Source organism: Larus michahellis, chromosome 1 (genome assembly GCF_964199755.1).
Source record: "Larus michahellis chromosome 1, bLarMic1.1, whole genome shotgun sequence".
NCBI lineage: Eukaryota > Metazoa > Chordata > Aves > Charadriiformes > Laridae > Larus > Larus michahellis.
Genome location: NC_133896.1, coordinates 125815095 through 125842606, shown reverse-complemented (window position 1 = coordinate 125842606; position 27512 = coordinate 125815095). Strand labels below are relative to the sequence as shown.

At 40.2% G+C, this 27512-nt stretch overlaps 1 protein-coding gene and 1 long non-coding RNA gene across 4 annotated transcripts in view; one reads left to right on the top strand and one right to left on the bottom strand.

The window, feature by feature from the left end:
* PKNOX1 (PBX/knotted 1 homeobox 1) overlaps positions 1-19836 on the bottom strand; it is a 42028-nt gene extending 22192 nt beyond the window's left edge. Inside the window, exons 1-4 of one of the 3 annotated variants that reach the window (XM_074602786.1) lie at positions 19687-19836; positions 8302-8379; positions 3571-3673; positions 679-806 (exon numbers count right to left, since the gene is read on the bottom strand). In XM_074602786.1, coding sequence (XP_074458887.1) covers positions 679-806; positions 3571-3621 — 179 coding nt within the window. In that variant the 5' untranslated portion in view covers positions 3622-3673; positions 8302-8379; positions 19687-19836. Of the gene's footprint in view, positions 1-678; positions 807-3570; positions 3674-8301; positions 8380-9196; positions 9924-19686 lie in introns of those variants that run through there. The other 2 variants (XM_074602795.1, XM_074602805.1) reach the window with 2 other exon arrangements.
* Positions 19837-20084: 248 nt separating this feature from the next.
* On the top strand, positions 20085-27512 carry LOC141737881 (uncharacterized). The gene is made up of 3 exons (XR_012585263.1): positions 20085-20208; positions 24877-25034; positions 25307-27512. It is a non-coding gene; the product is annotated as an uncharacterized LOC141737881 (long non-coding RNA).

Genomic DNA, 27512 nt, shown 5'->3' with positions numbered 1-27512 from the left:
TCCTGTGAAATCATGCTCAGAGCAGAAGACGATTTTGTTAGCACAAGCCTGTAAATGAGTGGATACATCTTTCTGCTTCAGGTTTTTTTTTTGTTTTGTTTTGGTTTTTTTACCTGCAAACTGGTAATAATTCTGTCTTTGTAAAGCACTTAAAGTGAAAGAACACTTAACCTCATCAAAACTGACCATACTGCTTAGCACAGCACTTAACACTGGAAAAATCTCAAATTAGTGTGTCTATACATCAACATTTAATACCGTTTGAGCTAATTACTGGGCAACAGATTGTTATCCCTAAAGAAAAGGGAATAAAGATTGACTTAATTACCAAAAAAAAAAAATATAACCTTACACTAAAGATAAAAACTACAGTTTAACAAACAGCGACCATAGTTCAACAGTCTGAGTAGCTTACTAAATGTCACTTGCGCTTTAAAGGCAGACACCTTTAGAATATCCTTTAAAACTATGCTGAAATTGAAGAATCCCGTAATAAAGGGAAGTTTTTTTTCTTGGCTGACAACTGACAGTGAAGCTAATTTGATCTCACTCTTTTCCTGCAAACTACTGAGACAGTTAGCCAAGAGATCATCTGATTTTAAGCTACTTATTATTAATTAAAAAAAAAAATCATCTATTCTTTACCCTTGAAAAGACAGAACACGAGTCCATTACTACCTGTAAATGGCCTGCTTGTCTGCATCCATTGGAGTTTGAGATTCTACAGGGGCAGGACTCACCCCTTCAGCATCAGTTTCAGAGCAGTTGGGATCTTGTTCAGTTTTTAACTCTGTTACTACTTGCATCTGTAGAAAAAGAGTAAGTTATAAGTAAATCTGTACGCTTGACGTAAAATAAGTGTACTGTTTTCTAAGGAAATAGCAATGCACAAGGCTACTAAATTGCCAGAAGGTTGGTATGACTTGGCAGTTACACAAAAAGCCACAGCAGTAACAAAACCCCTCTTTTAATCCTTGACACTTTTTGATGGGTAGTGTAAAGGTCACTTCAAGTTTCAGCACTCGGCTTTAAAATGGGAATGACAGATATTAGTAAATTGTTAAAGCATTTTGTTTCTGAAGCGGCTATTTTTGGAATAGACTAGCAAAAAATTGGAATGTTTTTGCTGAAAAAAAAAATTATGGGGATAAAAAAATTATGGGAAAAGCCTTCAGGATGAAAACAAAAATCACAGAATTGCCTAGGTTGGAAGGGTCCTTTCTAGTCTAACCGTAAAAGTTTCCAAAAGGAAAGTTTCTACTCTTAAGTTTTCTTTCTTATTTCTTACTGTACATTATATCAAGATACTGAAGAAAAGAGATCCCGAAGTTTTTTTGTCCATTAAACCACACATTTTCTTACAAAGAACTGATATATTCTACGTCACCCTAATCTTTGAATAATCAGGAGCATAACCTCCCCTGCCCATTACCACTCAAATTCACATATTGTAATAACAAATTATTTTAGGAATATGAAGCTACTGGAGAGAAGAGTAGTAACTGCTTCTACAAATCCATTTAACACACAGTGACACAATCTGCCACCACTGGAAAAACAACATAGAGCACAGCTTCTACTGAGCACCTAAATTGCACTAGGTGGCTGGTAATGCCTTTGAGTGCTTTGTAAGTGTTGAAAGAGTGGTTTTCCCATCACCTCCAGCTAAACATCTTTCAGACTAAAATGTCTTAGAGGAACCTGACCTCTGAAAGTCATGGTTTCCACCTCCCAACCCAAAGTCCTTGGTTTTCTCCCCTTTGAGCACTGGGAAAATCTGTACAGAGACAAGAAATCACTGCAATCTTTTTTTCTACTTTAAATGGTTTTATCTTGAGTAGAGGACCGTCACTGTTCTAGATAGCACCAGGCAGCCAAAATTGACACCTGCAGAACGGAAGTGTACAGAATGCAATCCTCAGCTCTCTTTTCCCATGAGATGTACATATCACATCACTCACAGGAACTCTCCCGAGAGGTGAGCTGACCTCCAGAAACTACTAGAGAACCTGACTCTGACAGAATTTAATCTATTTCAACACAACGTAAGCAAAAGAAATTTATACTATTCCCAACAAGAAGTCTGGGAGAACCAAAAGGTTTGTGCTCTTATTACCTGTTGGGGACAAGCCACCCCCTAGCAAAATCAGAAACTGAGAAAATGCCAGCATATCCTACCCAACAGAGCAGCTTGCCTTGCTTCTTCAGCAAGCATAGATAATTTTTAAGCCAGAATGCTTGCAAAAAAAGACGTAATTAATGGACTCATTTCTTGGCTAATGACAAGAAGGAGGAGCAAAATAAAAGGAGATGACTCATACAAGTTATTATAAATGTTGAGCCATACATCTGCAAAGTCTGAAGGGAGAGAGCATGTTCAGTTAGGGCGCGCTCACACTAGGAGGAGGAAATAGCTCACTTAAAACTGCAAGCTATTTCCTATGGGCCATTTCCAAACTACAAAAGCAGCAGGCACCCAAATTACCTGTGTATCTTGGTCACCAAGAGCTTAAAATACAAAACAAATAGAAAGAAAATGCTCTCTCCCAATCCATTCTTTACAAAAAGATGTATTACTTTCACTGACATGTCACAGGATGGTATGCGTTTGCTGGGGGAATAAGGTGAAAGACATAAGGTAGGCGACAGGAGAGAGAGAAATTAGAGTTGCAATAAAACAATCAAACAACAAAAATCAATAATCCAGACTGCAGTCAGATAAACATCTTTTTATAAGAGATGGGAAAGTTCCTGTTTTTCTTCTGACTGTTCACCACTGTTGCCATCTGCTGACAGAAGTACTTGTATTTACTGCTTAGGGCTGACACATAGTAATGTAAAAATAGGTCTTCAAAGTACAGGCCACTTGCATGATTTGTCTCCATTTAACAGTATTATAATTTAGCAATTCAAATTGTTGAAATATACAGCCTGTTGTACAAAAATGAAACTTCATGACCAGACATATCTGAGTATGTTTCATTATTCTAGCTGCTCGTTAACAGAAATAAGAAACTCTAAGCCCACCGACCAGCTTTCTAATTAGCAATTCTAATCAATAACTTCATTAAAATTAATTCAAGTATTTTAACAGTTTGCAGCCTGCAGCATAATTGCATCAACTTAAATGTAGTCAAAGTAGTAGTAATTCTAGATACCTAAATTTATCCTTCGCTTGTTCAAGGCCAACAAGTCTATGACTGCATAAATGTCATCTATCTGCAGACACGTAAGAACACTGAAGTACCATATACACAGAATATTACAGATGCCCATCTTACTTCCCTAAGAACAGGAACATTACAGCCCACAGATCATCTAGAGAAGATTCAGAAGAAAACCCCTTATCTAAGCATTCTTCCAGAAGTTAAGTAAAGTCACGCAAAGATTAACTAAGCCTTTAATAAGTATTCAAGTATTTAAGAATAGCAGTTTATCACTTTAAAGATCTTGTTTTACAAACATGAACAGATATTTAAACAATTCCAAAGCAGGCTTTAAAGAAAAAGTCACTACCTTTTTTCTCTAGCTAATTGTATTTAGTTCCTAGAGAAAGAAAAACACACCTACCTGTTGTCCATCTTGATAGTTGTCTATACTTAATGTCTGTGTTGCCATCATGGTCAATAAAACGTTAAATTATGTCAAACCATCATAAGTATGAACAAATATTCTTTAAAAAAAAACACAACAAAACCAAACCAAAGTCAGTTACAAAATTGACCACTTAGAATCTAGTTCTAAAAGTTGGAAAAAGATAAAGATTTATGCAAACCTCCACCCAAAAAACCAGCAAGTTTATTGACAATGACAGCAGTTACATGCATTTCTAAAACAAACTAAAAACACAGGTTGGAAAATGCAACATGTTTCATTGTGTCATTTTATATTTTAACATAAGATTTTTTAAGAAGAGGATGAGGTTCTTTTACGTTCATAAACTTCAAGAAAGCTTTTTATTTCCGCACTACTTAACTAACTTATTCTAATGCAATACATAAAAGTCTAGAAACAGGCTAAGACTGATGTTCCTGTGTTTTGAAAAAGCTAACAATACATTCAGCATTACTGTAACTGAAATAATAATAGTCTACAACCAGTGAACCAAATGTAAAAAGTGTTAAGGAATACCCTATTTACTTACTATTTACTTATGAGTATGAATCCCACATTCTAAAGTCAGGGCCTGGAATTACTTTTAGAAACTGAAGTCTCAAATTACTTCTGACATCAGGAATCTACCATCCAAGTCATTTAAGGCTCAACAAAGAATGAAACGGTATCTAGCAACTTTTAAACAACTGGGCCTATGCGATTATAGTTTGAAAAGTGACCAAGGAATTCAGAAGTTGCATTTTCATAGACGTTTGATACCTTGGGAAATATTAATTTTAATAGAATTTATAACAGAAGTAAATTTATGCATGTTATTCCCCCTACGGATTAGATGGGAGTTTGGTGTTCAGATGAGTTAAACATTTTTTTTTAAAGTTAGACATTCAGTAATATTTAGCATAGCACCACCAGCAGATCGTTTATCCATCAGATTACTAATTTACATTTCATTTTCTTGTCAGATTAGCAGCCATTACAACTGAAATCACATAATGCATTAAGGTATTACCATTACATATTACCACAGAACTCAATTTTCCTCGACACATAGGAGTCCTAACGTTTAGCTACTTTAAAAAAATACTCATATTAAAAAAAGAAGACAGAGCTCATGTCTTGTGAAAGATTAAATCCAGCTATTAACTCCAGGTCTTCTGCTCTCTTCCACTTATGTCAGTATCAAAGAACCAACTATTAGAATTTTCACCAGTTTAAGATCTGAAACAAGACCTTTTTTCTTTGTAATGTGTTCAATAAGTACAAATTTTTTCAACTATTTCGAAATCTTTCCTTCACCACTGCATAATAGTAGAATGCATGACCCATTTTGAAGAGCAATTTTTACATTCCTGGATATTTTCTCGTATAGATTACCATAGTCTCAAGTAAATGTTTCATTCAGGAAACACAGGACAAAATGCAAGATCCTCTTTGTTTACTTAACAGTTTCAGGTACAGAGACAAACCTAACTCCTCAGGACAAATCTCAAGTTTTACTTTGCATCAAATTCTATTCAAAGTGCAAATCCTTTTTTTTTTTTTCCAGAACATCTTTAAAGACCAGAGAAGTTCACCAGGATGATGTAAGCATGACTTCCTTTACAATCAAGGTTATTGACTTTCACTCGCTCATACTTAAATCGCGCTGTTATTCTTTGGGAGTCTATGCCATTTTACACACACAAAAGCACCTTGGGAACCACAAATGTGAGCAGACAGAGCAAATCTTGGTTGTGGCACTGGGTCATGTGCTTGCAGAGCTGAACAAGTTGCTACCTGTAGACAACATGCACATATCATCTTCAGTAGCTGGTGGAATACTAGGTGTGCTATAGTTTGGGAATGCCTGTGCTGAAGTATGTTTTTCTTAAGAATATGATTTAGAGAGGAAAAGAGTAAAACCTGCATTTATTTAGAGTTTTTCTAATAACTTCAATGAAAGTATTTTCTTGTTCCAGTTTGCCTATCCGTCTTTATAAAACATCAGTATCTCTTTCTTTGAAACTACAAAAATATTACCAATTTCTCCACCAAAATAAAGGAAGAAGAAAAAAAGGGGGAACAACGTAAATGCAGTCACTGAGAGAAGTACTTCAGACTTTTGAAATTTTTTTTATAGTTATGAGTCATTTAATGTTAAATCTAAATCAGCATTTGCCACACCAGCAGAGCGCGGCATCTTTCAAAATACTTTAATGGGACATATTCTAAAACCTCAGCCCTGTAAGCATTTGTCTTACATTTAAACATTTATTTTCTTTCAAAAATGGTAGCTTACAACCAGGGCATTAGTGTCTTTCTGTATTTACAGACTGAAAGGACACAAACAAAATTCTGCTTTTCTTCATTCTCAAAAGGCACACATTTAATTTTTGACTGTGATATCCAAAGCACAGACCAGACTACCCTCAAAATAAAAGCAGAACAGTTGAACAGAGCAACAGAGTAAATCTTCAGTGATTGTTTTAGAAGCTGAAGAAGTTCCTCAAAAAATGCTGTTAAAGAAATTATTTGGCTGTGGGAGAAAGATGAAGTTCTTAGTCAGAAAGGAGGAAATAAGAAGACATAAAACAGTCATAGAAGAGGAAGATTGTCTTAGAGTTAAGTAAGGATGTGACATCACATTAGCGACACAGAGAACAACATGGAGAGGGAAGTAACAAAGACAACTCATATAAACTCGTGAGGACAATAGGACATGGCAAGAATTTCTGGAGAATCAGACAAGCTGTACCAACCCTTCCTTCCAGATTTCCATAAGGAAGAGACATTCCACATCTCAAAATCCCTCAAGCCACACAAAGGAAGAAAGAGGTGCACAGCTTTGAGCCAGATCCATAGATTATTTCATCAAGAAGGACTTTTGCCCTATTGCCTCCCAGGGGAATGGCTGGAAAGAATTCTACATGGGTATATCCTTTATTTCCCGTAAGAGCTTCCCCTCTGACTTATAATTACATTAGAAGAAGATTAAGCTATTAGGCAAGACAGCAACTGATGAGATTTAGTGAACACAACTACTGCAAATCAAGAAGAACAAATTCAGCTAATCACACACTTAAATTGAGGCAATTACTGAGGAATTACTTTGGTTCACTATAGAGAAACATCTTCTCATTACCCAGTAGTGGTAAGAGACAAACTATGTTAAACTTTAAGAAAAATAAATGCAAAGGTATTTACACATTCAGCTTTTATAACCTAATTTAGGATACGGCATCCAGTTCTACTTAGCAGATACACTGCCTAAGCAGATGTTCATTCTGCAAACAATGATGCTAGACAAAGCTGGTGTCGCTCCCAGATGTTCATCGCTGCCACCCTGCCAGAGCTAATTACTTCCACAGCTCTACCACTGAGCCCACAGAACACGTGAATGATTTCTGATCCTTTTAACATAAAGTCAGCTAGGCTTGTTCAACCCGCTGTTAAAGGCGGCTATGATGTAAACCAGCTGACTTTATCTGAAGCACGTTGCTGTGCACTCATACAACCCCTGCTCTTGGCTGACCTATTAGTGTGGTAATTTCTGGCCCATGTGTGGCGATTATCAACTCACAGCAGGACCATCTTTAACCAGCACAGCTACACCAAATACTATATGGCCTAAGGTATCTGAAGTGGGCCTAAAAACACATGACTTCTGGACAACTTAGCTTTAAAAACACCAATTATTCTTTGTTAAAGAAATCACAGAAGAAGGAAAGCTGTGCATTTGCGTTATATTCAGAGCTGCAAATAAAAAAGAAATAACCCGAGGCTGAGAGAGTCATCCAGTCTGCTTCATGCAGAACAGAATTAACTCTCATGCTATTTATTTTGAAAACAAAGCATGAGGAAAACTCAAGGAAATGTTTAAGGCCAGGTAAACTGGAAGCTGATGCATGAACTGCAAACAGAAAATCCATTGATATCTGTGGCCAAAGGGAATTCATAAAAGCATTGTGTTCTGCAAAACAAAGAAAAAAAATTCAAGCCTTTAATAAAAGTAAGTATGAAGGTAAAACATAGAGTAGAAAGGAAACTAAATTAAGAGGAATAATCATAATTAGAAATGTGGAGACTTTGTGCAAACTAAGGAGTATCTAAGAGAAGAGATTAAAGATGAGCTGAAACATGTACACAAAGCGATCACTTAACATACATCACTCCTCACTTGCTCTACTTACTCCTTCATAATTAAGAGCAAAGGGACCACCCAGTAATGTTAACATAAGGTGCAAGTAAGCTGTTGGAGTTCAGGAATATCATATTTAACATATACAAGCTACAACAGATGTTTGCAACAGATATAAATAGTTATGCTTCAGGGTATAAACTAACCACTAACTGTCTTAGGGTTGTGAAGAAACTACCCAACAGACTTGTTAACAAGCAATTGTTCCTTCTAATTTTCCCTTATACACGTTCCTTTGAAGTCCTTCAGAGAGAAATGGACGATTGGCAGATTCAGCATGGTGAGTTGTTCGTTCCTACTTTAGTCCTGGCACTTGCTCTATAACATAGACCCTTATATTCACATACAAAGTTAAAAAGAAACAAAAATCAAAACAGCAAGCCTGTTCGACACATGAAAAGCACCTAGAACTGCCTTAACTTTTCATCAAAATACATAATGGTATTTGTTTCCAGGGCACACTGCTTTCTAAAGAAGATAAAAATATTGGCCTTGAGAAAGGTGCTCACCCCTTTCCTTCAATGGGTTGAAGACGACATTATTTTGTTCCAGCAATCTCACCGACATACAATGTAGAGGACAGAAACCTAAAAACCAACAGAGAAATATTCAGAAGGAGACAACAACATAGAACACACTTTCTGAGGCAATACAGCAAAGAAAAATATTTACATTTATTATGTGGTTCCGTCCATAAGTTTAGTTAAACTGACAGGAATTTTTTTTGCAGGTTTTGGAGCATTTTTAAAAATCTGTAATCACACCCACTATCCCATGCTATTATTTGAACTTTCCCTCATCTTATTCATTTATCCATTCCATATTTATCTTTGTCTTTGCTGACACCTCTAAAAGAAAGCTACATTTGCACTACTAACTCACTTGCTGTTCAGCCTTTATGTTTTACTCTCTGGCTCTGTGTCTGTCTGCTTAGACTAGACAAGACACATCCCAAAAATAAAACTAGGAAACGCAGACAGGAATAACTCATCAGTGTTGTAAAAAGTCTGAAACTAAGAAAGGTGAAAGACTTTTTTAAAATTTAAATCCCCTTCATAATCATGCTTTGATTTTACCACAGAATGTACTCTAATGATGGCTATGATCAAGCAATCTACTACATGATAAAAACTAACAGACTATAGAAAGGGGCACGAACTATAGGATCACACATTCTGTGAAGACAGCTTCTGCTACAGGATTATTCTGCAATTTTAAAAAGCTTTACAAAAATTAAATATAATTAAAGTAATTTTAAGTGGTAATTTAATAACACCTGTTTGATATATTAAAGTTACTTCTTAAAGAGTAGCAATGATTGTGAAAGCAAAGTAGCAAAGATTGTGAACATGTATTTAGAAAACACAAGGGCTGAAAAGCATTAAAAAAAGTCTGCAAGACTACCTCAGGGGAAGCTCCAGACGCTAATGTTGGACAAAGTCCATCTGAAATCATCTGATGGCTAAAACACACAGCTGAGATCTTGAATAAGATTATCTCGGTTTCTCACATAGACAAAGTTCCTGTATTGCCAGTTTTGCCAACTGCGTAAGAACTGGGATGAAGGCAACTCCAACATTTTTGAAAGTGAAATGAAGTCGGTATTTGGATTTGAGAACCAAAATTTATCCATGCATGGTGTAAAAGTAATGTTTTTCAGACAAGTTCACAGAAAAAAAAAATGCTAAGAGCCACTCAATATAGATGCCACCTCTGGTTCATGAAACCTAGCTCTAAAAGAGCAGAGAAGATACTTTGAGGAGTTACAAGGCGGTATAAGCTTCAATCATCGTTGAGTTAGAAGGAGTTTCAGTCCAAACTGATATGCCTCGTCTTGATGCCTCAAGGGGCAGATGACACATCAGAAGTTCTTACCACTTAAACTGTCAAAGACCTGTGTCCCCAAAGAATGGGCTTCTCTCATTTTTGCATCTTCTTAATTCTGTTCTGAGAAGACACTGTACTCTTGTATTCCTTTCTTCGCATGCTGTTTATCTTCTATAATTTCGGTACGCATTTTCACCCACCTCAACTTGCTGGGCTATTTTCAAATAGAGGACTTCTCACTATCCATAGCATCTTCTGAATGTAGGTCACCGCCAGATAAATTGTGATTATCTATTCCTTGTCTCTGCTCAGACATAAAGAACTACTTCACCATTGCAAATCTGAAAAACCTGCTCCCTCCATTCAGAAACAACTGCAACAAAGAAACAATAGTGCCACTACTGTCAGACCTGGTGAGTCAAAAATATTTCACGCATGAAAAAGTAGCCCTTGCCTGCAAAGCCTTCAGCTGAAATTCTTGAAATAGGCAAGTTTCTAGACTGCATATGAGACATCGAGGGCCGAAAGAGGTACTGAATAAATGCAGGCCCAGGTGAAAGATGCTGCAGGGGAAAATGTTTGGCTCAGAAGAAGCCAGACGACACTGCAGTCATATTGCCTTCTTCCAAGAGACACTTAACAGCAATAAAGACTAGAGTCTAGCCTAAAAAATATCAGACAAGAAAACAAGAGAGATCTGAGCTTGCACGTTATGTCCTCTTGCATATCCCAGTGGGGGCAAAAAGAGGGAGCAGATACACCTGTTAAAGGATGGAGACAATACCAAGGCACTGTGGAGGCTAAGCTTGGAACTGCTATTGCCAATTCGTTTTTTTCCTTTTATTACTCTTGCAGACAAGCTTTAAAGTCATGTTATCATAACAAAGAAGATACTTAACTGTGAAACCAAACCCAAGGCCAACTTGCTTTGTCACTTAAAAAGCATATCATGATTGAAGTTCTTACTAAAAAGTAAAATATGACCTTGTTCATTCAAGCATAGAAGAACCCTCTGTTCAGTCATTCTTTTTGCGTGTCAGCTAGTAAGAAACAAAGACCTGTGCATATATTCACATATAAAAATATTAGCAGACATTAAGATCAAGATACATTCATATTTTTATAGATTCAAATAATAATAATGAAGCAATACACAGAGTATATATGACAACATGCCATCAGGGATTCATTCTACCTTTGCTGCAGTGGTTACCTATCTCCATCAACCTGCCTACAAAGAGGCATTCAGTAAAATTAAGACAAACAAATCACTATGAAGTTGATGCATACAACTTTATTAAAACTGTGCTCAATGAGAATGTACTACTCATTCAGCAGCAAGGTGGCTTCCATTTCCTCTATCTTAGGTACTTACAAAGCATAGTCATTATTTAGAATATTATACTTTTAGAAAGATGATGTTCCTGTTCAGGAATACAATACCAGCCTCAGGGAGTTACACTACGCAGATACAGCAAAACAGTTATTACACAACAGTTATGCCGTCAATTTCCCTGGGAGAGAAGCCCTAAAAAGCCACAAAACCAATTTTTGACTGCAGTAAAATGAGATTTACTTCGTGTCACATTTTTCCCTTTATTGTTTGGTGGTGCAATAAAGTTATTTATATATTAATCTTGACAAATATGAGACTACATCAAAAACTGAATACATATTACACTTTAAGAAACTGAAAATTAAAAATAAATTACAATACACCACTAAGGTTAAATTTCTTCAGAAACACAGGCTATACTACAAGTTATCATCAACCTTTATTTGCCTGTAGGATTTTGAACATATATACTATGTAACACTGACTTTATTCTGCAAGACCTCTCCAACACTATATATGCTGTTTTGTTGTCCCATTAATCTTTCGTAGCATCCTCTCTTCATATATCCCTTTTCAGAACTTAACAAGCCATACTAAGTGTTTATATCACAGACTATCTTCCAAGTATCACCACACAATGTCACACACCATGACAAACAACACACCATCTCATGAAAAGATTTTTGTCCCTTTAGCAATTCACTCTTTGTGTAAACCCTGCTTTCGGTATTTTGAATGAATTCTGGAAATTCTCCTATTTGCAGGCACCAAGTACAAAAAGAAGTATTGTAAAAAATATGCCACTTTACAAGCTACTATTACGTATGCAGTAACTGATAAAATGGATATTACATATGCACAAAATAATATAAATTTCTCAAGGCACAACAACAAAAGCAGAATTAAGGGCATCTGGGTCTTTTGAAGAACTTAATCTCGTCAATTCTGCATACATCCTTTGTGTTTACACCAGCATATTTCTTGGGAAGCATGCATAATCATGGTTCATGCTTACGGTTCATGTAATCACCAATTTACCATGATGCTTCTTAACAACAAGGAAGAGAAAGATAAGAAATCCTATCCAAGCTAGTCATAAAATAAGGTCACCTCAGTATGCTAGGTATCCTGCCTACAGGTAGCTCTTGGCATTGCAGAAGGAAATCCTCAGGTTGCTCTCCTACCTCCTACAAAATTAAACCTCATTCATCTAACTATTAGAAGATTGTCAAATTCAAGAAACTTCCTGCAGCATGTCAATTTCTCCCACCCATTTCACACTGTAACTTGATCCCGCTTTATTAGCTCCATAAAGTAATAGTAAGGAATTAAGGGGACTGAACAGAAATTTTGGTATAAGGAAAACAAAACTTGGTGGAAAGGAACTCCCCCTTCTTTAATTGCTCCAAGACTTCCAAGGGATTAGGGTATGAGAGAGCACAAAAATATTTCCTATCGCTCCCTCATTCATCTCCAATATTCACATAGTAAATGAAGATTCCTTTACGGTTTTTTATTCCTGTATTCTTAACACTGCAAACTGAAGGACTTCTTACATTTTTGGCTTGTGAATCCTAGCATATACATCATGATTCCTCACACATTACCTACTTGTCACAGGACAGAGAAGTATTTTTTTCCACCTTCAGTATTTACCCAATGTGCTGTCATCATAACATTTTAGACTAAAAATCAAGAAGGTAGTATAGCATCTGCCTTGCTGCTATCGTGGCAAGAGGACTGCATTAGAAAGACTAACAAAAACCCCTTATGTACCAGAGAGCAGGTATGAGCAATTCCACAGCTGGAACTGACTCTGGTACAACTTTCCTACTTAATGATATTTAATTACTTTTTCAAACACAATTTCCTTAAAAAAAAAAAAAGCCAAAAAGACCACCAAAAAAACCATAACTCCACTTCCACATTTCCCCAGCATTCCCCACATGGATGAAAAACAGGCTTGTGTATGTACTAGACACAATTCCATTCCCTCGCCATTGAAGCCTTTGGAATATCCACATAAGCATGTAGTGAATCTCTTAGTTCTGGAGACACTCATTTTATCATATCCTTTCAGACAAATTAAACCAAAGCAATAAGAAATCCTATTTGAATCATGATTTGTATCAGCATCCAATAAACTATGAAATTAATCTTGTTTTGTGCTTATACTTTGCAGTTTCATGAAGAAGACACAGACTAAGCGCCAATCTCGCTACGCCTTTATTGCTTTACATGCATTACTTTACAATGTTAGCAAGCTGTTTATGTAAGCATATGTAAGTTTTCCACCATTTTTATTATAAAACCATTTAAAATGCATTTAAGATGTTGAATACATAAGGAGATCCTCTCTACACATTTTTCACATTTAAACATTTCATCAAAATTAACATGTTCCATTGTCAGTTATGTCATTTTTATGATGAGCCTGCCAATGAACCAAGCATTAACTTGGACTAGCTAAATAAACTAGTAACACAAAATCCTGGTCCTGCAATTCTCTGACTGGTTCCAATTGGTCAGTACCTTTTCCAGAACCCTCCTTCTTTTGAGTCTAACATTTGGTCGAACACAAACAACTTTGTTTTGCTGCTAAGTGTAGGCCCTAAAATGAACTGTTATTTTCTTTTCAAAATGGTGACTAAATAAAAAAATTCTTCCTTTCCTGCTCCACTTTTTCCATGGCTTTTTAGTAACAGTGAACCAGAAGCAATCAGCTCAACTAGTTTTTGCGTGGAACATGTACAGTGTTCTAGTCTCGTTTATTCCTGCTGCCAACGCTCTTCATGCTCCTTACTTTCCTATCCATGTTCTTTCTGCTCTTCAGCCTCATACTGCCCTTCCATGTTGTTCCTTCCACACTAACGTACAGCTTGTCCTCTTCCTCACTTCTTGCCATTTCTTGTTCCCCCCACCTCTGACCATTTGCTAGTACCATCCTTTTCTGGTTCCTGGGCCTACTGCATTTCCACCACGCTTCAAACTCTGTTCCCCATCTCTCCCTGAACACTAGTCTTCATCCCTCTGTGAAAACAACTGCTGCCTAAGCATTCTGGGGTTGGGGGAGAAGCACAAATAAAGACAGACTATTTAGGACTAAACTTACCCAGCACCTACTGCTGTGGGATGCATCATGCTTAACTACTTGGTTCAGATGATGACTGCACAGTCAGGTGACATGCAAGGACCAACAGATGGGAAGATATTCGTGTTACATGGAATATTCGGATGTTCAGTTAAAAAGTATTTGCTGAATAACATGCATGAACCAGTTATTCAAGAGCTTATGATTTGTTGAAGTTTCTTGAGGAATGGCCATACGTTCTGTGTGAATGCTTATGCTCTCTTCCCCTCTCTCCTCTGCATCGCTAAATTCCAGAACTGAAGTGTTAATATGCTCTTAAATAAGCCAAACAAGCATTTCCTCACCTCCTCAAATTAACATATTTACTTTCTCTTAAAGTCATTTTCAAAATGCTGAGTCATTTTAGCTTAAAGTTTCCAGAACAACCCTGCACAAACATACTCATCATGGCAAATTTCAGTATGACTAAGAAATAAGCTACTGAAAACAACATCTCAAGAAAACACCCACCCAAACCAGGTAACCTTACTCCTGGCATTGCTACTATTATGGTCTAGACTACATACAAATAGGCTAGAACAAATATAAATTAAGCAATCATAGACCAATCTGGAAGTTCAAGTTCCTTAGTTATAAAACATACAACATAGCACATACCTAGAGAACATGGGAATGAAAACGTTATTAATTAAATATTAATTCAATTAAATTTAAAAAATTAAATAATTTTAAAAAATTAACCATGTATAATGCTCCAATTTCTGTTTCATAATTGCCTCTGTTTCCTTTGAATATAAAACACTTGGACCTTATTTTTCAGTAGTGAGTATTATAATATCCTTTTCCCTTTGTTTTGCTTGCTATGTAATTTGAAAAAAGCTAAGCAGGATGCGAAGTATAGCCACATTTCCTAACTTCCTCTGTCCTCAAGAAAAAACACAGGCAATTCCAAAAGCTCACATATAAAATATAAACTGGAATTGGTGGTTTAAAAAAAAAAACCAGATCCCTCTTTTAGCACACCAGCAGTAAACTACCATATTCTACTTTTCTACCTGAATTTACTGTCAGCCGTAGAAGACAACAGTTACAGACCACAGGTATAGCAACATAAGGGACAGTACAAGATTATAACAGTCAGATAGCTCCCATTTTCAAAAATCACCTTTTGACAGTCTAAGTACTTAAATAGCCTTCCTATTTAACAGCAAATAGCTCTTTTATACACATACGTAGAAAAAAAAAAAAAAAGAGAACAACATGGCCTGGCATAGCTCCTATGTTAAAAAACGAACAACCATGTTCATATGAATGATAATAAGCAAGCATGTGATGACAAGCAGACTTAAGTTTTATTTCCACTTCTAACACCAACTTCCTTTTTGTCCTTCAGTAACATACACGACTTGGGATCCCCACGCCGCTGGCAGGGGAACCAAGTTACTGCCCTTTACCAACTTCGTGAAAGCGTGCCAGTGCTCCATTAACAATGAAGACTGGCATTTCAGACTCTTGCTGTCATCATTTTATTTTCCACCCAACTCCTAGTTCCATTTCATGATACGCATGTTCTACAGTTACAACATGAAACAACCTTACTGAACGAAGTGAAGAACTCAATAACAAATGTGAATACTTCACCATTCAATTATCTTAGGGAGAGCTATAATGGTCCAGGTAAAATACTTTGGTAACATCTAGCAGCAAGTAACCAAAGGAAAGAACTCTATCAGCAGCTTTTTTCCTTGTTCTTGGAATCCTCTTGCTTAGAAGAGCACTAAGTTGTTTTACATTTTGCACAGCATTGAGCTGTGGTAAAATAACCTCCCCCGAGAGACTTATCATTTGCAAACCTACAGACTCTTTAACAAGTGACACTGAAGCAACCAGCTGCTGCAAGAGAGAAGTAACATTTGTGGAATTTTAAATTTCACACACAAAAAAATAATTCAGTCTTACTTACACCAAAATAAAAATATTAATCTGCTTTATTGTAAGCTTTCACGTGTGTGCCAGTTTTGAAGAGGTAACATTTGGCTCCCAGACCACTACATAATATTCTGAAATACAATTTGGACTACATCTCTCTTCATTCAGGACATTAACAGAGCCGTTAGAACAAGCAGTTCCACTATCACGGTAGTGGTTCTGTGGATCATTCGCCCTTGGCTGTTGATACAGGGCTTAATAACAGCAAAAGAGTTATTCTTTTCCAGAAACCTGAATTGCTCCTAAACACTTCTAAACTTGCTGTGGTAGCAATCAGAATTATGACTTTATTATAGCACTGCATTTACAGTACAGTGAAAGGTATGAAAAAAATACAGTCAGAAAGCAAAATTCTGAAAAAGGAAGTACAGCTTCTAGAAGACATATCCATTTTATACGACTGAAGTATTTAGAATAAATACATATATTTAATTCTGATTAAATTTAATTCTAAAGTCCTTTCAGTTGCACTAATGAAAGACTGCAAGGATTTAGTTTTAAAATGTTATTTTTATGTTCAATAGACAATCTGAATCTTTAAAATTGTATCCAGATTAAGTACAAATCAAGGCCATAAGTTACTTAATATTAGACTAATTTTTTACATGCCAAAGTGAAATTTCCAAATACAAAATAAAACCCCAACCAACCATAACAACAACATATACAAAATATGAAGAATTCTCAGTTTTCCTATTAGCCCACAGGCAACGGTAACAAAATAAATTCCAGTCCAGCAAAGCACTTTAACTACACGATAATAAGACCCACTTCAGACAGGAGACAGGTATTAGTATTCAGTTTATGTAGAGAAGAATACACAGGCACAGATAAAAAAAAAATACATGCCTCAAAATCACTCAGGAGATCAATGAGAATGAACAGTATGAGTCTTCAAAGTCTCACTGCAGTACAATAGCCTCTACACTACCTGTCTTTACCCTACGAACGAAGTAAATGGAGCTATGCCTTTCACCATTTAACTGAAGCTCACATTAAGAAAACGGTGAAACCTACACTGAAGTTTTCCAGTAGATACTTTAATCATGACAAAAAAATGTGTACAGCGATAGCAGTCAACAGCAAAAATATACTATACACTTCATAAAATAAACTGTAGAACATACATAAAAAAAATTAGATTTATTTCGGATAGATTAAAAACAATGACACACCAAGAAGCGTGAAACTGTTTCTTCAGACTGAATAAATGTGAAATATTTTGGCGTTTTTTACTCACAAGTTTTTGAAAACTTAAATGTAATAATTATATATGGCTACACACAGACTCAGAAAAGGATAATTTTGCAATTTTATTTTACAGATCTATTTAGAAAATGCACTCGCGGCTCCTTCATAGTCTACCAATTACAAGGTCTGGAAATCCATAGAAGGACTTCTGATACAGTCACAACAATTTGTTTCCTCGTTCAGTATAATCCATAAAGTTTGTACATGCAGCTAACAGGGGCTAACTAGGACTCATTCTTAAACAAGACTTCAGTGCTAACCCAGCTGTAGAAGCTATATCACTTTAACTACACATATATAACTAAAGGGATATAACCCCATAGCACAAGGAGACCATAAACAGTTTATATCCCATAGAGGAAAGGGAACAACCTCTAAGTATATTCATGGTATGGACAACAGGGAAGAGCATAAATTTCTTAAAACTATAGTTGTTTCAATTTGCCTAATCAAACAATCTACACTGGTAAAACTTTGTGCAGAGCATGCTCTAGAACAAAATTATGAACAGTATTATAAACTAGTAACTATACGTGCATGTTTTTGTAAAGACTGAGGAAGATTTTTTTCACTTTTTTATAAAACAATTAGATGAGGCATTTAGCATACATTGAAAATTATCTACACCCTCCCGTTATCCTCCATAGAGTGCCGGCTCAAGTGTTTTCCAACATCCACACACCAGAACATATTGTCTGTGCTCCCTATTCCTGTGATCTTTTTAATGGCATGCACACATCATATTCCAAATAGGGGCAAGGACAAAAATTAATCTTGCTTGGACAGCTCTTAGCTGCATGTGAGAAAAAAAAAAAAAAGAAAAAAGTAGCAATTCATTGCACAGCATAAGAATTCACTTGTAAGGGTATCGTGCCAGATCTAGAATCTCATTCTCCCTCCCAAAACCACACTAGTCATTTACTTAGACGAAACTCACAAAAAGGGGTCACAAACTGCAGCAGTAGATTTAAAAAAATAAAAAATACTGTAACTGTGTCTCTAAAATCACATTGTACGCTCCCGTTTAGGACAACAGAAAATATTTTATAAAAAAGATAGTGATAAGCTATACATAGAAGTACCAGCCAGTCGTGTTAACTACTTATACTTTTAACTGATGGACTCTGGGCCATACAGCTGGCATTGTGGGAATGAGGGAAAGCTATCGACTGCTCCACGGAGACCAGGGACATGTGGCTAATTGAGGCAATATTTCAGGATAAAACCAGAACTTGATTTATTATTGTTTACACACATCATAAGCAGGGCCTCTGGGCAACATCAAGTTTCAGCTCCTAATTGCGGCTGTGTAAACACTCAAGAAGCCTCGGTCTAGGTGTCAAGAAGCCTCTACTCGTAACCGAGCCAAGAGACAATGAGGTCACATCAAAAATTAAAAAAAAAAAAAAAAAAAAAAAAAAAAAGGAAGAAACCACCTCACACCAGAACTGCGCACACTGCCCCAAGTGCCAGCCGCTAACAGAATCTGCTTTCTATGAATAAGAGGGGAGACGGCGGGGGGGAGGAAGCGTAGCCAAAGACACGCCAGCCCCCGCTCTCCCGGGGGCCAGGCCGCCACCGAAGCCGCACCAGGGCCGGGAGCAGGGTCTGGAGGTCATCCCCTACCACGCCGGCTGGCACCCCACGGCGGGCTACGGGCGGCCGCAGCGGCCAACTGCCGTCAGCAGCCCCCTTCCTCCCCCTCTCCGGGGGCAGGTGCGGAGGTTGGGGGTTGGGGGGGAGGGAAGGCAGCTGCTGCGGCGGCTTGATCCCCGCCAAAGGCGAGGGCTCCCCGGGCTGGCTTGGGCCGGGTCTGGCGGGGCGGCGTGGGCGAGAAGGACGCCGGAGAGCCCCTACACCTACCCCACCCCCGCCAAGGAACGCCTGCCAACGCGGCGCTGTCCCTTTAAGCATCACGTCGCCTCCCCCCTCCCGTTGCCCTCTCCTCCTCCTCCTCCCTCCGCGCGGCGCCGAGCCGCGGCCCGCGTTCCCTTCTCTCCCTCGCCCCGTCTCCCCTCCCCGTGCGCGCGCGCGCGCCCGCCCGCCGCCGGCACGCGCGCCCCCACAAGAGACAACGGTTACACGGCGGCCGTTCCAGAAATTTCCTCGCTCCCCCCCCCCCCCCCGCCTCCCTTCCCTTCCCCTCCCCGCGCCACCGCCCCTAACCCCCCCTCAACCCCCCCCCCCCCTCCCCGGGCCAGTTGCGGAGTAGCGGGTGCCCCCTCCCCGCTGTTCCGCCTGCCGGGCTCCCCCCTCCTTCCCGCCGGGCTCCTTCCCCAACCGTCCCCCCCTGCGCCGGTGTGGTGGTAGGCCTGAGCCCGGCCGGCAGCGGCGGCGGGCGCGCCGTGATGGATGGCTGGCTTGGCTTGGCTGGGAGCGGGTTTGAGTGACAGCGCTTACCTGGGTGCCAATCTTCGTCACACTGACAAGCGGCTGCAGCAATCGGGACCCGCACCGCCGCGACACGCGTCAGCGCGCACACACGCACCCGGCCAATGGCCGGCCGCGCCGCCCGACACGACACCACGCCGCGCATCACGCCTCATCAATATTCACCGCGGGGGGCGGGGCGCGCGCCGGTGTAGGGAGGTGGCGCGCGGTCGCCCCGCCCCGCCGCCAGAGCGGAGGGGCGGGGCGACCGCGCGCCACCTCCCTACGCCGGCGCCTGGCGGCTCGCGCTCATGCATATGGACGAAGGGGGCGGTAGCAGCCACGCCTCTCGGGGGGGTGAAACCACCTCCTCCGGGGGGGGGGGGGGGGGGTGGTGCAGAAGGAGGGAGATACCAAGTGGCTCCGCCACAGGGGGCGAGGGCGGCAGCCGGGAGACGGGGCGCACCGGCCGCAGCCTCTCCTCACCCAGGGGCCCGCCCGTTAAATATGCCCCGTTTCCCTCAACTTTTCTTAAATCAGGAGCTCTTAGAGGTAAGGAGGAGGAGAATCAATACTCGTTTTTGCTGTTGGGATGTTTTAAAAGTTTCTTATAGGTTTTGTGGAAAAAGGGCCCGCTGAGGTGATCCTTCGTCCCTGCCTCGCTCCTCGTTCGTGCTGCCACCCGAAGGACCATCTTGGCAACCTCTGCCTCGCTCCTCGAGGGCAAAAGTTACCAAGGAGGGGAAGGAGCTGATACACACGGAGCAAATCTCATCTCGGGGAGCTCGGCTCAAAACCAAAGCAGGGTTAGCGTTGGGTTTTGTAGTCCCTCTGCAGCACAGCAGCTGGGAATCCACTCGATTACCCCGTGCCCCTGTAAACTGGGAATGCCCTACATTTTTTCAGGGTCTGTGCCACTCTTCCTGTTGGTTTAACAGTAGTGAGCTGCCTAGTTTCTTCTATATAACCCTTTCCTGGGCCAGGCCACTTAAAGATGATCTGGCTAATAGGCCGGTAACAGAAACTGCTACTTAAATGCTCCTGCAAGCCAGGCCTGCCTTCAGTCCAATGAGCGTAACCGCTGTGTCCAGACCCTGCTGGGCCAACACAGTTGCTTTTGGTCTTCAGGGATCTAGTCCCTCTGTGCACACTGCCACCATTTGTCCACTAACGAAACCGCCGTTTCATCCTCTGGCTAGACCGCCTGGAGCCTTTACAGGAGTTCAGTTTTCGAGCCATTTTTCCTCTGCGCAGTCAGAGCCACGTGGACGTTGGGCTTGTGAACAGAGAAAGAACTTGTACACCTAGCAGAGAGAGTGGGGAAGAAAATGAACTATGCTAATCCAGAGCGCTCAGATGTGTGAATTGGGTGTCAAAGTTCATGTGAATGACTTACATAAACAAGATTTTTTTAAAAATACAACTCTTAGTTTGTCTTACTCACAAGAGCCTCTTTCTCTGTTTCTGCTTTTGCGCCATGTAACGACACCTCTACAAGAGTTCCTGTGGCCAGGCTGGCTTCTACCACAAGTTTCATCTCTCTTTATCCCTGACACATTCATTAGTGACACATTCACTAAACAGAGCTTAAAATTAACTGGTTCCCATGCCCAGACCTGCCTCTTCTTCAAATTTGATTCTCCTTGCAAACCCTTTGTTCTCCTTCTGCCTTGCCTGCACTTCTTTGGATAGGAGTTCACTGATTTCTCCTGAGAAAGTACAGATTAAATTCAAACTAATTTAGTTTCTGTTTAATCTCTTCTCCCAGTGATCTTCAAAGTCTTTCTTGATGCCTTTCCCAACTTGAATTTTCCTGTTTTCCTGCTGCTTCAAATTGCCTTTCCTTCCCTTCCTTCTTGCCACTTTTTCTTCCCTAGCTCCCCCCTCACACACACCAGGTCTAGAAATTCCTCATCTGCTGGCTTCCCCTCACCTCAGTAATTCCATCTCTTGGTCTCCTTTTTAATTAAGGTTACTCCATCCTTTACTCTCCTCAGCCTCCCAGGCTTTTCATAGTATCAGTAAATGTTATAACTCTCCCGATCCTAAAGCACGTGACTCCCCTAGCACCAGAGTTAAGAAAGCCTGGTTCTCCACATTTGTTCCTCATGGTTTGTTAACTTTAGGGTCTACGTTGCAAGCTTTGACTGTAATCTCTTCCAAAGTTCTGTTGTACATAAGGTTTCTCTGTAATCAGTGGATGCCATTGCCTAAAAGCTCCCACTGGAGACTTTCGATCATTAAGGGAGTACAGACACATTTTCACAGCTCCACAGCTTACTTTCATGAAAGTTACAGAAACAAAATTATTCTGACTGGACTAAGTGGCTAGGTTCAAATGTTATTAAATGACATGGATACACCCCAAATATACCTGTACCTACGTTATATAACTATGTAAACCTTAGAAGGAAGTAACCTAAAAATTACCCTTGTGCCTTCCAGCTGCCCATCTCTAAACTCACTGAGTGCACAATCCTAACCGCTTTCGAGAGATCCCTGCTTTTCATTTTATCTTCATTTCTCTCTGACACAGCCTCTGCAAAGCTCAAAAAGCTATGCTTAATTTTTAAAATATCACAGCTGAAATGACTCTAGGAGATGAAGATTTAAGAAAAGCACTGTTAAGGTTTCAGTAGAGATAGAGTTAACTTTTTTACCAGCAGCTGGTATAGTGCTGTGTTTTGGATTTGGGATGAGAAATACTTTTGATAGCGCACTGGTGTTTTTGGTTGTTGCTAGGCAGTCAAGGCCTTTTCTGCTCCTCACACCACCCCACCAGGAAGCAGGCTGAGTGCCCAAGAAGTTGGGAGGGGACACAGCCAGGACAGCTGACCCCATCTGATCAAAGGGATATTCCATACCATATAACGCCATGCTCAGTACATAAAGCTGGAGGAAAAAGAAGGAAAGGGGGGATGTTTGGAGTGATGGAATTTGTCTTCCCGAGTAACTGTTATATGGGATGGAGTCGTGCTTTCCTGAGATGACTGAACACCTACCTGCCAATAGGAAACAGTGAATGAATTCCTTGTTTTGCTTTGCTTGTCTGCATGGCTTTTTTTTCTCTAAACTATCTTCATCTCAACCCATCAGTTTTTTTCTCACTTTTACCCTTCTGATTCTCTCCCCCATCACAGCTGGGGGGAGTGAGCGAGCAGCTGTGGGGTTCTAGCTGCGGGCTGGGGTTAAGCCACAACAAGCACTAAAAATTACAAGGCTTTTGAGAGAAGCCTGCAACATTTGGAGAATAGAAGGAGCTGGGAGGAGAGAAGCATCAGGGGAAAAGAATTAAAAAGTAATCAAGAGGAGTGATTCAAAGACAGACAAACAAAAAGGGAAAGGATATGTCCCCTTTTCTTTCTTTCTTATTCTCCAAACAAACTGTGTTGTCCCTCAGCAGTTCTGCAAAAGGACAAAGGTACAATACATAGGACGGAAGACAGAAATCGTGAGGAAATTCTCCATACTACACATTTGATAAGGATTATGACACAACTGATGCAGTTTTATGCTATGAACTTCAGTTGGTATGGGTGTACTCACTTCAATGCAATGGTGAGAGTGCTGCTTTTTTTTCTAAAAAAGCAAAAGCTACATTCCAGCATGAATGAAATGACATTTTAATATTTTGTAATTGCAAATTACAAGTACGTAAAAATGAGGTTCTGTAATATTTAGGCTTACAACTACAAATAACAGAATACTCAGATTCTCAAACTTCTGTTACTTTCTTCACATTGTACGTATTAAATATGCTCATTAAGTACAGCTCATTACTTAAAGCACGCATGTTTGTAGGGTCAGGACCTTACTTGGTTACTGAGAACAGTCCCGGATATATAAGAGCCTTCCTCACAGTTGGACCAAGTATTTGCAAACACTAAGCTATGAAGGTCCCATCTCACCAAATGAGAAAAGCACTTTCCCAAATCTATTCTCCAAAATGCACTTTCAGTTGCCATTTCGTGATAGTAGGATTGTGCAAATGCATTTGAGGACACAACTGTATCCTGCATACAGTTGCTAGACAAATTAGGCTTACTCTGACATCCTTTAGTAATTTCCAAGTTCTAAATATTACAACTGTGTGCATAATGTAACATTCATATGAATTTAACGTGTTCAGAAAAAGGAGAGCCTCATGGCTCTTGATTGTGTACTGTGCAACTCTTTCATAATTAAGCTTTCAAAGGAAATGTTTACATAGAGTTCAAGGGATGGGCTTCCATGCAGGTGGCAGTAATCTGTACTCATGATTTACTGAATAAAGTCTGTAATTGCAGTGATAAGACTGGAATAATCTAAGCAGAGCAGGGTTTTCCCCAGACCCCCATAAAAATCAGGTGAGTTTTTAAGTGCTGATCTCTCAACAATGGGAGGCCTCTGCAGCAAACCAGTTTCTTCTTTCATCACTCCAAGGGGAAAAAGTGTGTAATAAGACTTGTCAACAACTTAGATGTCCTCTGGCGGTTTGGAGAGCATTCCAAAAAGCAACTTCTGTGTGCCCTGTTTGCAGGCGCAGCACATTCACATCTGCAGCTACAACTTTACGTGGTATAGGAGGAGCCTGGGAAAAATTTGTGACTGATTTTATAATGGATTTGGCTTTTAAGATTTTAAAGCTGAAATTAATGAGTTAACTCAGTCTAAATAAATGGCAAGCTTTGCTTGAAGTAGATCATGGAGATCTGTGTAACTCAGCTGGGAACACTCCCTCTGGAGAAATTAAGAGCTCATGTCCCACAGCAGGACTTGGGCTCGGACCAAGAGCTGGCACTGCAGTGCAGTACTACTGCAAGGAGTTCCTGTGTGGGGATCAAGATGCCATCCTTTTGATGAGCTGTTACTGTCCTGTGTTTTTCCACCCTCTCTGTTTAGCAGAAAAAAACAATGTACTTAAAGCCCCCTTCAGAAAAGGAAAAATTATCAATGTCTTATTCAACATTTCTCCTCTTGTTAAATCAAATTTGAATTTCCAGAGCTGTACATTAGCTGAATCACTGGCTGCATGCTACTCAGTCCATCTGTTTATATGGTTGAGTCACTGCATTACCAATATCTTAACACGTTATTTGGAAAGAATTTTAGGCGATCTGGAGGATAAAACCCCAAAGCTCTATAAGATAATGTTCCTTTCTGTATGTTCTGTCGTACCACATTCTACATTGCTCGTTTTCTGCTATCAGAGATGTTAATTTGAACAAACTGCTATTTTAGGAAAAACAGCTTATCATAAAAGCACAGCTTCCACTTAGAAGCTGAAGACTGAGCTGTGATGTAGAAATCCACCGTCACCTCCCCACATGCAATGCCTTGCCCTGGGAACTGCGCGAGGACTTCCATGGTGATGGAACAAACATCTTTCACAACCCAAGGTATCTTTTTTCCACTTGAGATACTATAAACAGATTACCTTCTGAGGGCAAACTTTCTGCTTTTAATGATGCCAAAAGCTGAGAGTATCTTACTGGTTGACTGCAAAGTTTCTTCAAATATGTGTTAGACTTAAAAAGATATTTTCATTTACCTCCTTGTGGAAGGGGGGAGGGGGGAGGAAAAAACAGGGCAGAGGGGCAGAAAAGAGAGTCAGAAGGACAGAGGTGGAATTTCTAATACACATTTTGATTTCTATTTCACAAAAAAACAGAAAAAGAGAATATTTTGTATGAATCTCAACATGGAGGACTATGAATGCATTCACGTTATTCTGGGAGTTAAGAAGCAGAAAGTGAAACCAGCTGAAAGAAAAGAAAACCAGTGAGGCTAGTTTTACCTTCCAGACCAGGGGCTAGATCCAACTCTCACAGAAGTCAGTGGAACAATTCCCACCAGCTTGAGCAGGATTTGGATTCCGCAAAGTGAAATGCAGAAAAAATAACCAGGAAGCATTAATGAGAGATTCTCAAACACTGGTCTACAGAGCACTTTCTTCAGTCCATAGAGACCTGTCTTCCCTCTCCATTACTCCTTTACTTCCAGCGGCTTTTATGAGTTTCTGCATTTTGGAGCCTAGAAGAATCGAGAGGCGTTGGTAATGGGGAATAAGAATGGCTGGCCAGCCAGCTTGCTCCCGACAGTGTTTTGCAAATGGAAGAGAAAAGAACTCAATTGCTGAGCAAATAGAGAAAAAATAAAGAAGGGAGTATCTGAAGGAGTAGGCGGACATTCAGCTGAGAGGATTAGGTGGCCTTCAGTGAGGATTAGGTGCTTTGCTGCCTAATGCAACTGTCTAGCCAGGCACCTGAGCTCCTAGCACAAAGCAAAAGAAAAGCTGGGCTCCACAGAAACGTCTGCACCGAGCTAAAAGCAAATAGGAAATGCCACGGGCAGAAGTGTTCCACAAACATTCCCCTTCTCATCTCTGCCAAGTTGGGATTTGTGGAAACTACCATGCACAGCCACCCCTGGCTGCATGGAGACAAGCCCGTCTCTGATGGTCCATGCTGCAGTACTTACACCATATCCTCCAGGCCCACATCCACACTCCAGATGTGACACACATTCCTGCCGCCACATCTAGCTGAAGCCCTTCCTCTTTGGAGCAGTCAGACATCTGGACCAGGCTCTAGATCAGCTGATGGTTGATGTTGGGGGCAGCATTCCCACTAACGCTTTCAGGCACTTCCTCAACATGAAGAACTGTTGTCATCTGAGCACAATGCTAATATGTTCACGCATGACAGACCGGATTGACCTAGCTGGCACCCAGTTCTTAATTTCAGGGCAATCCTTCCTTCCACATGTACCTGCGGATCAAACTACCATGAGTCCAATACTGGCCAGTAGTAAGTGCTTAGTGAAAGACTGCAACAAACATGAAAACAACTGGGTCAGCATTCCTCTGGTGCATCCTAAGAGCTCCTGAGGTCAATAGTTTAGCACCTTTCTGAATCATAAGTTGAAATCAGAGACCATCATATTCAATGGCTGCTGGCAGACTTCTCCATTAATTCCTCTATTCCCTTGTTTGAACTCATTTACAGATTGCAATTCTATAATGTCCTTTTGCCAGCCAGTGAGTCTCTCTTGGAGTTAGACTACCTAAGCCAGCCTTTCCTCATAAGAAAGAGGAGATACAGGAGACTCTTTGGACATTTTTTCCTAAGATTTATTGATGAGAGGACATTCTAGGAAATAAAGGACATGTCAACAGCTTGCAGAGCAATATGGTACAGAGATCCCTATTCTGCCTCTGCATGAAATAACTTTGGATCTGGAAGGCGCAGAAGTAACACCAGCCTCATGCTGTGCGCAAGATAGCTGGTGGGCTGAGAGGCAAGGCAAACCGGCTTGAGACTGAGTGCTATGCTAGCAAGGCAATACTGCTTCTGGGATCCAAGCTTGTATCCCTGCCAAGGTCTGCTCCTTCCTCCGAGAAAGACTGGTCCATTCACACATGGGTTGGGGACCTGCAGCGCAGAGATGCATTGTGCCACACTGGCACATCCTGAGAGGCACGCTCCCAAATCTTTGCAATGCCTGAGGATACAGACCCACCTCCCCCATGGACCATCTAACCCGGAAGCTGCAGGGCAGTGACTGCTCAGCTCTTTTTCAGTTTGCAACATCCTCTTTATTTCCCAGAGCAGGTGCAGATTCCCAGGGAGAGACTTAAGCCTCCTCCCATAGAAAGGGTGCATGAAATCCCACAGATCTGCAGGCCACGTGCCTCATACCATTGCTATGGGGCCTCCTAGGATAGACACTGCAACCATCCAGTACTGAGATTCTTCCTCGTCACATGTAGTATTTATTGACTAGCGCAGACAACGATGGAACAATGGTCTGTAGGATTATTTAAGCACATCTGATCCAGAACCGAAGCAGAAATAAAATTTGCCCTGTACCATGCC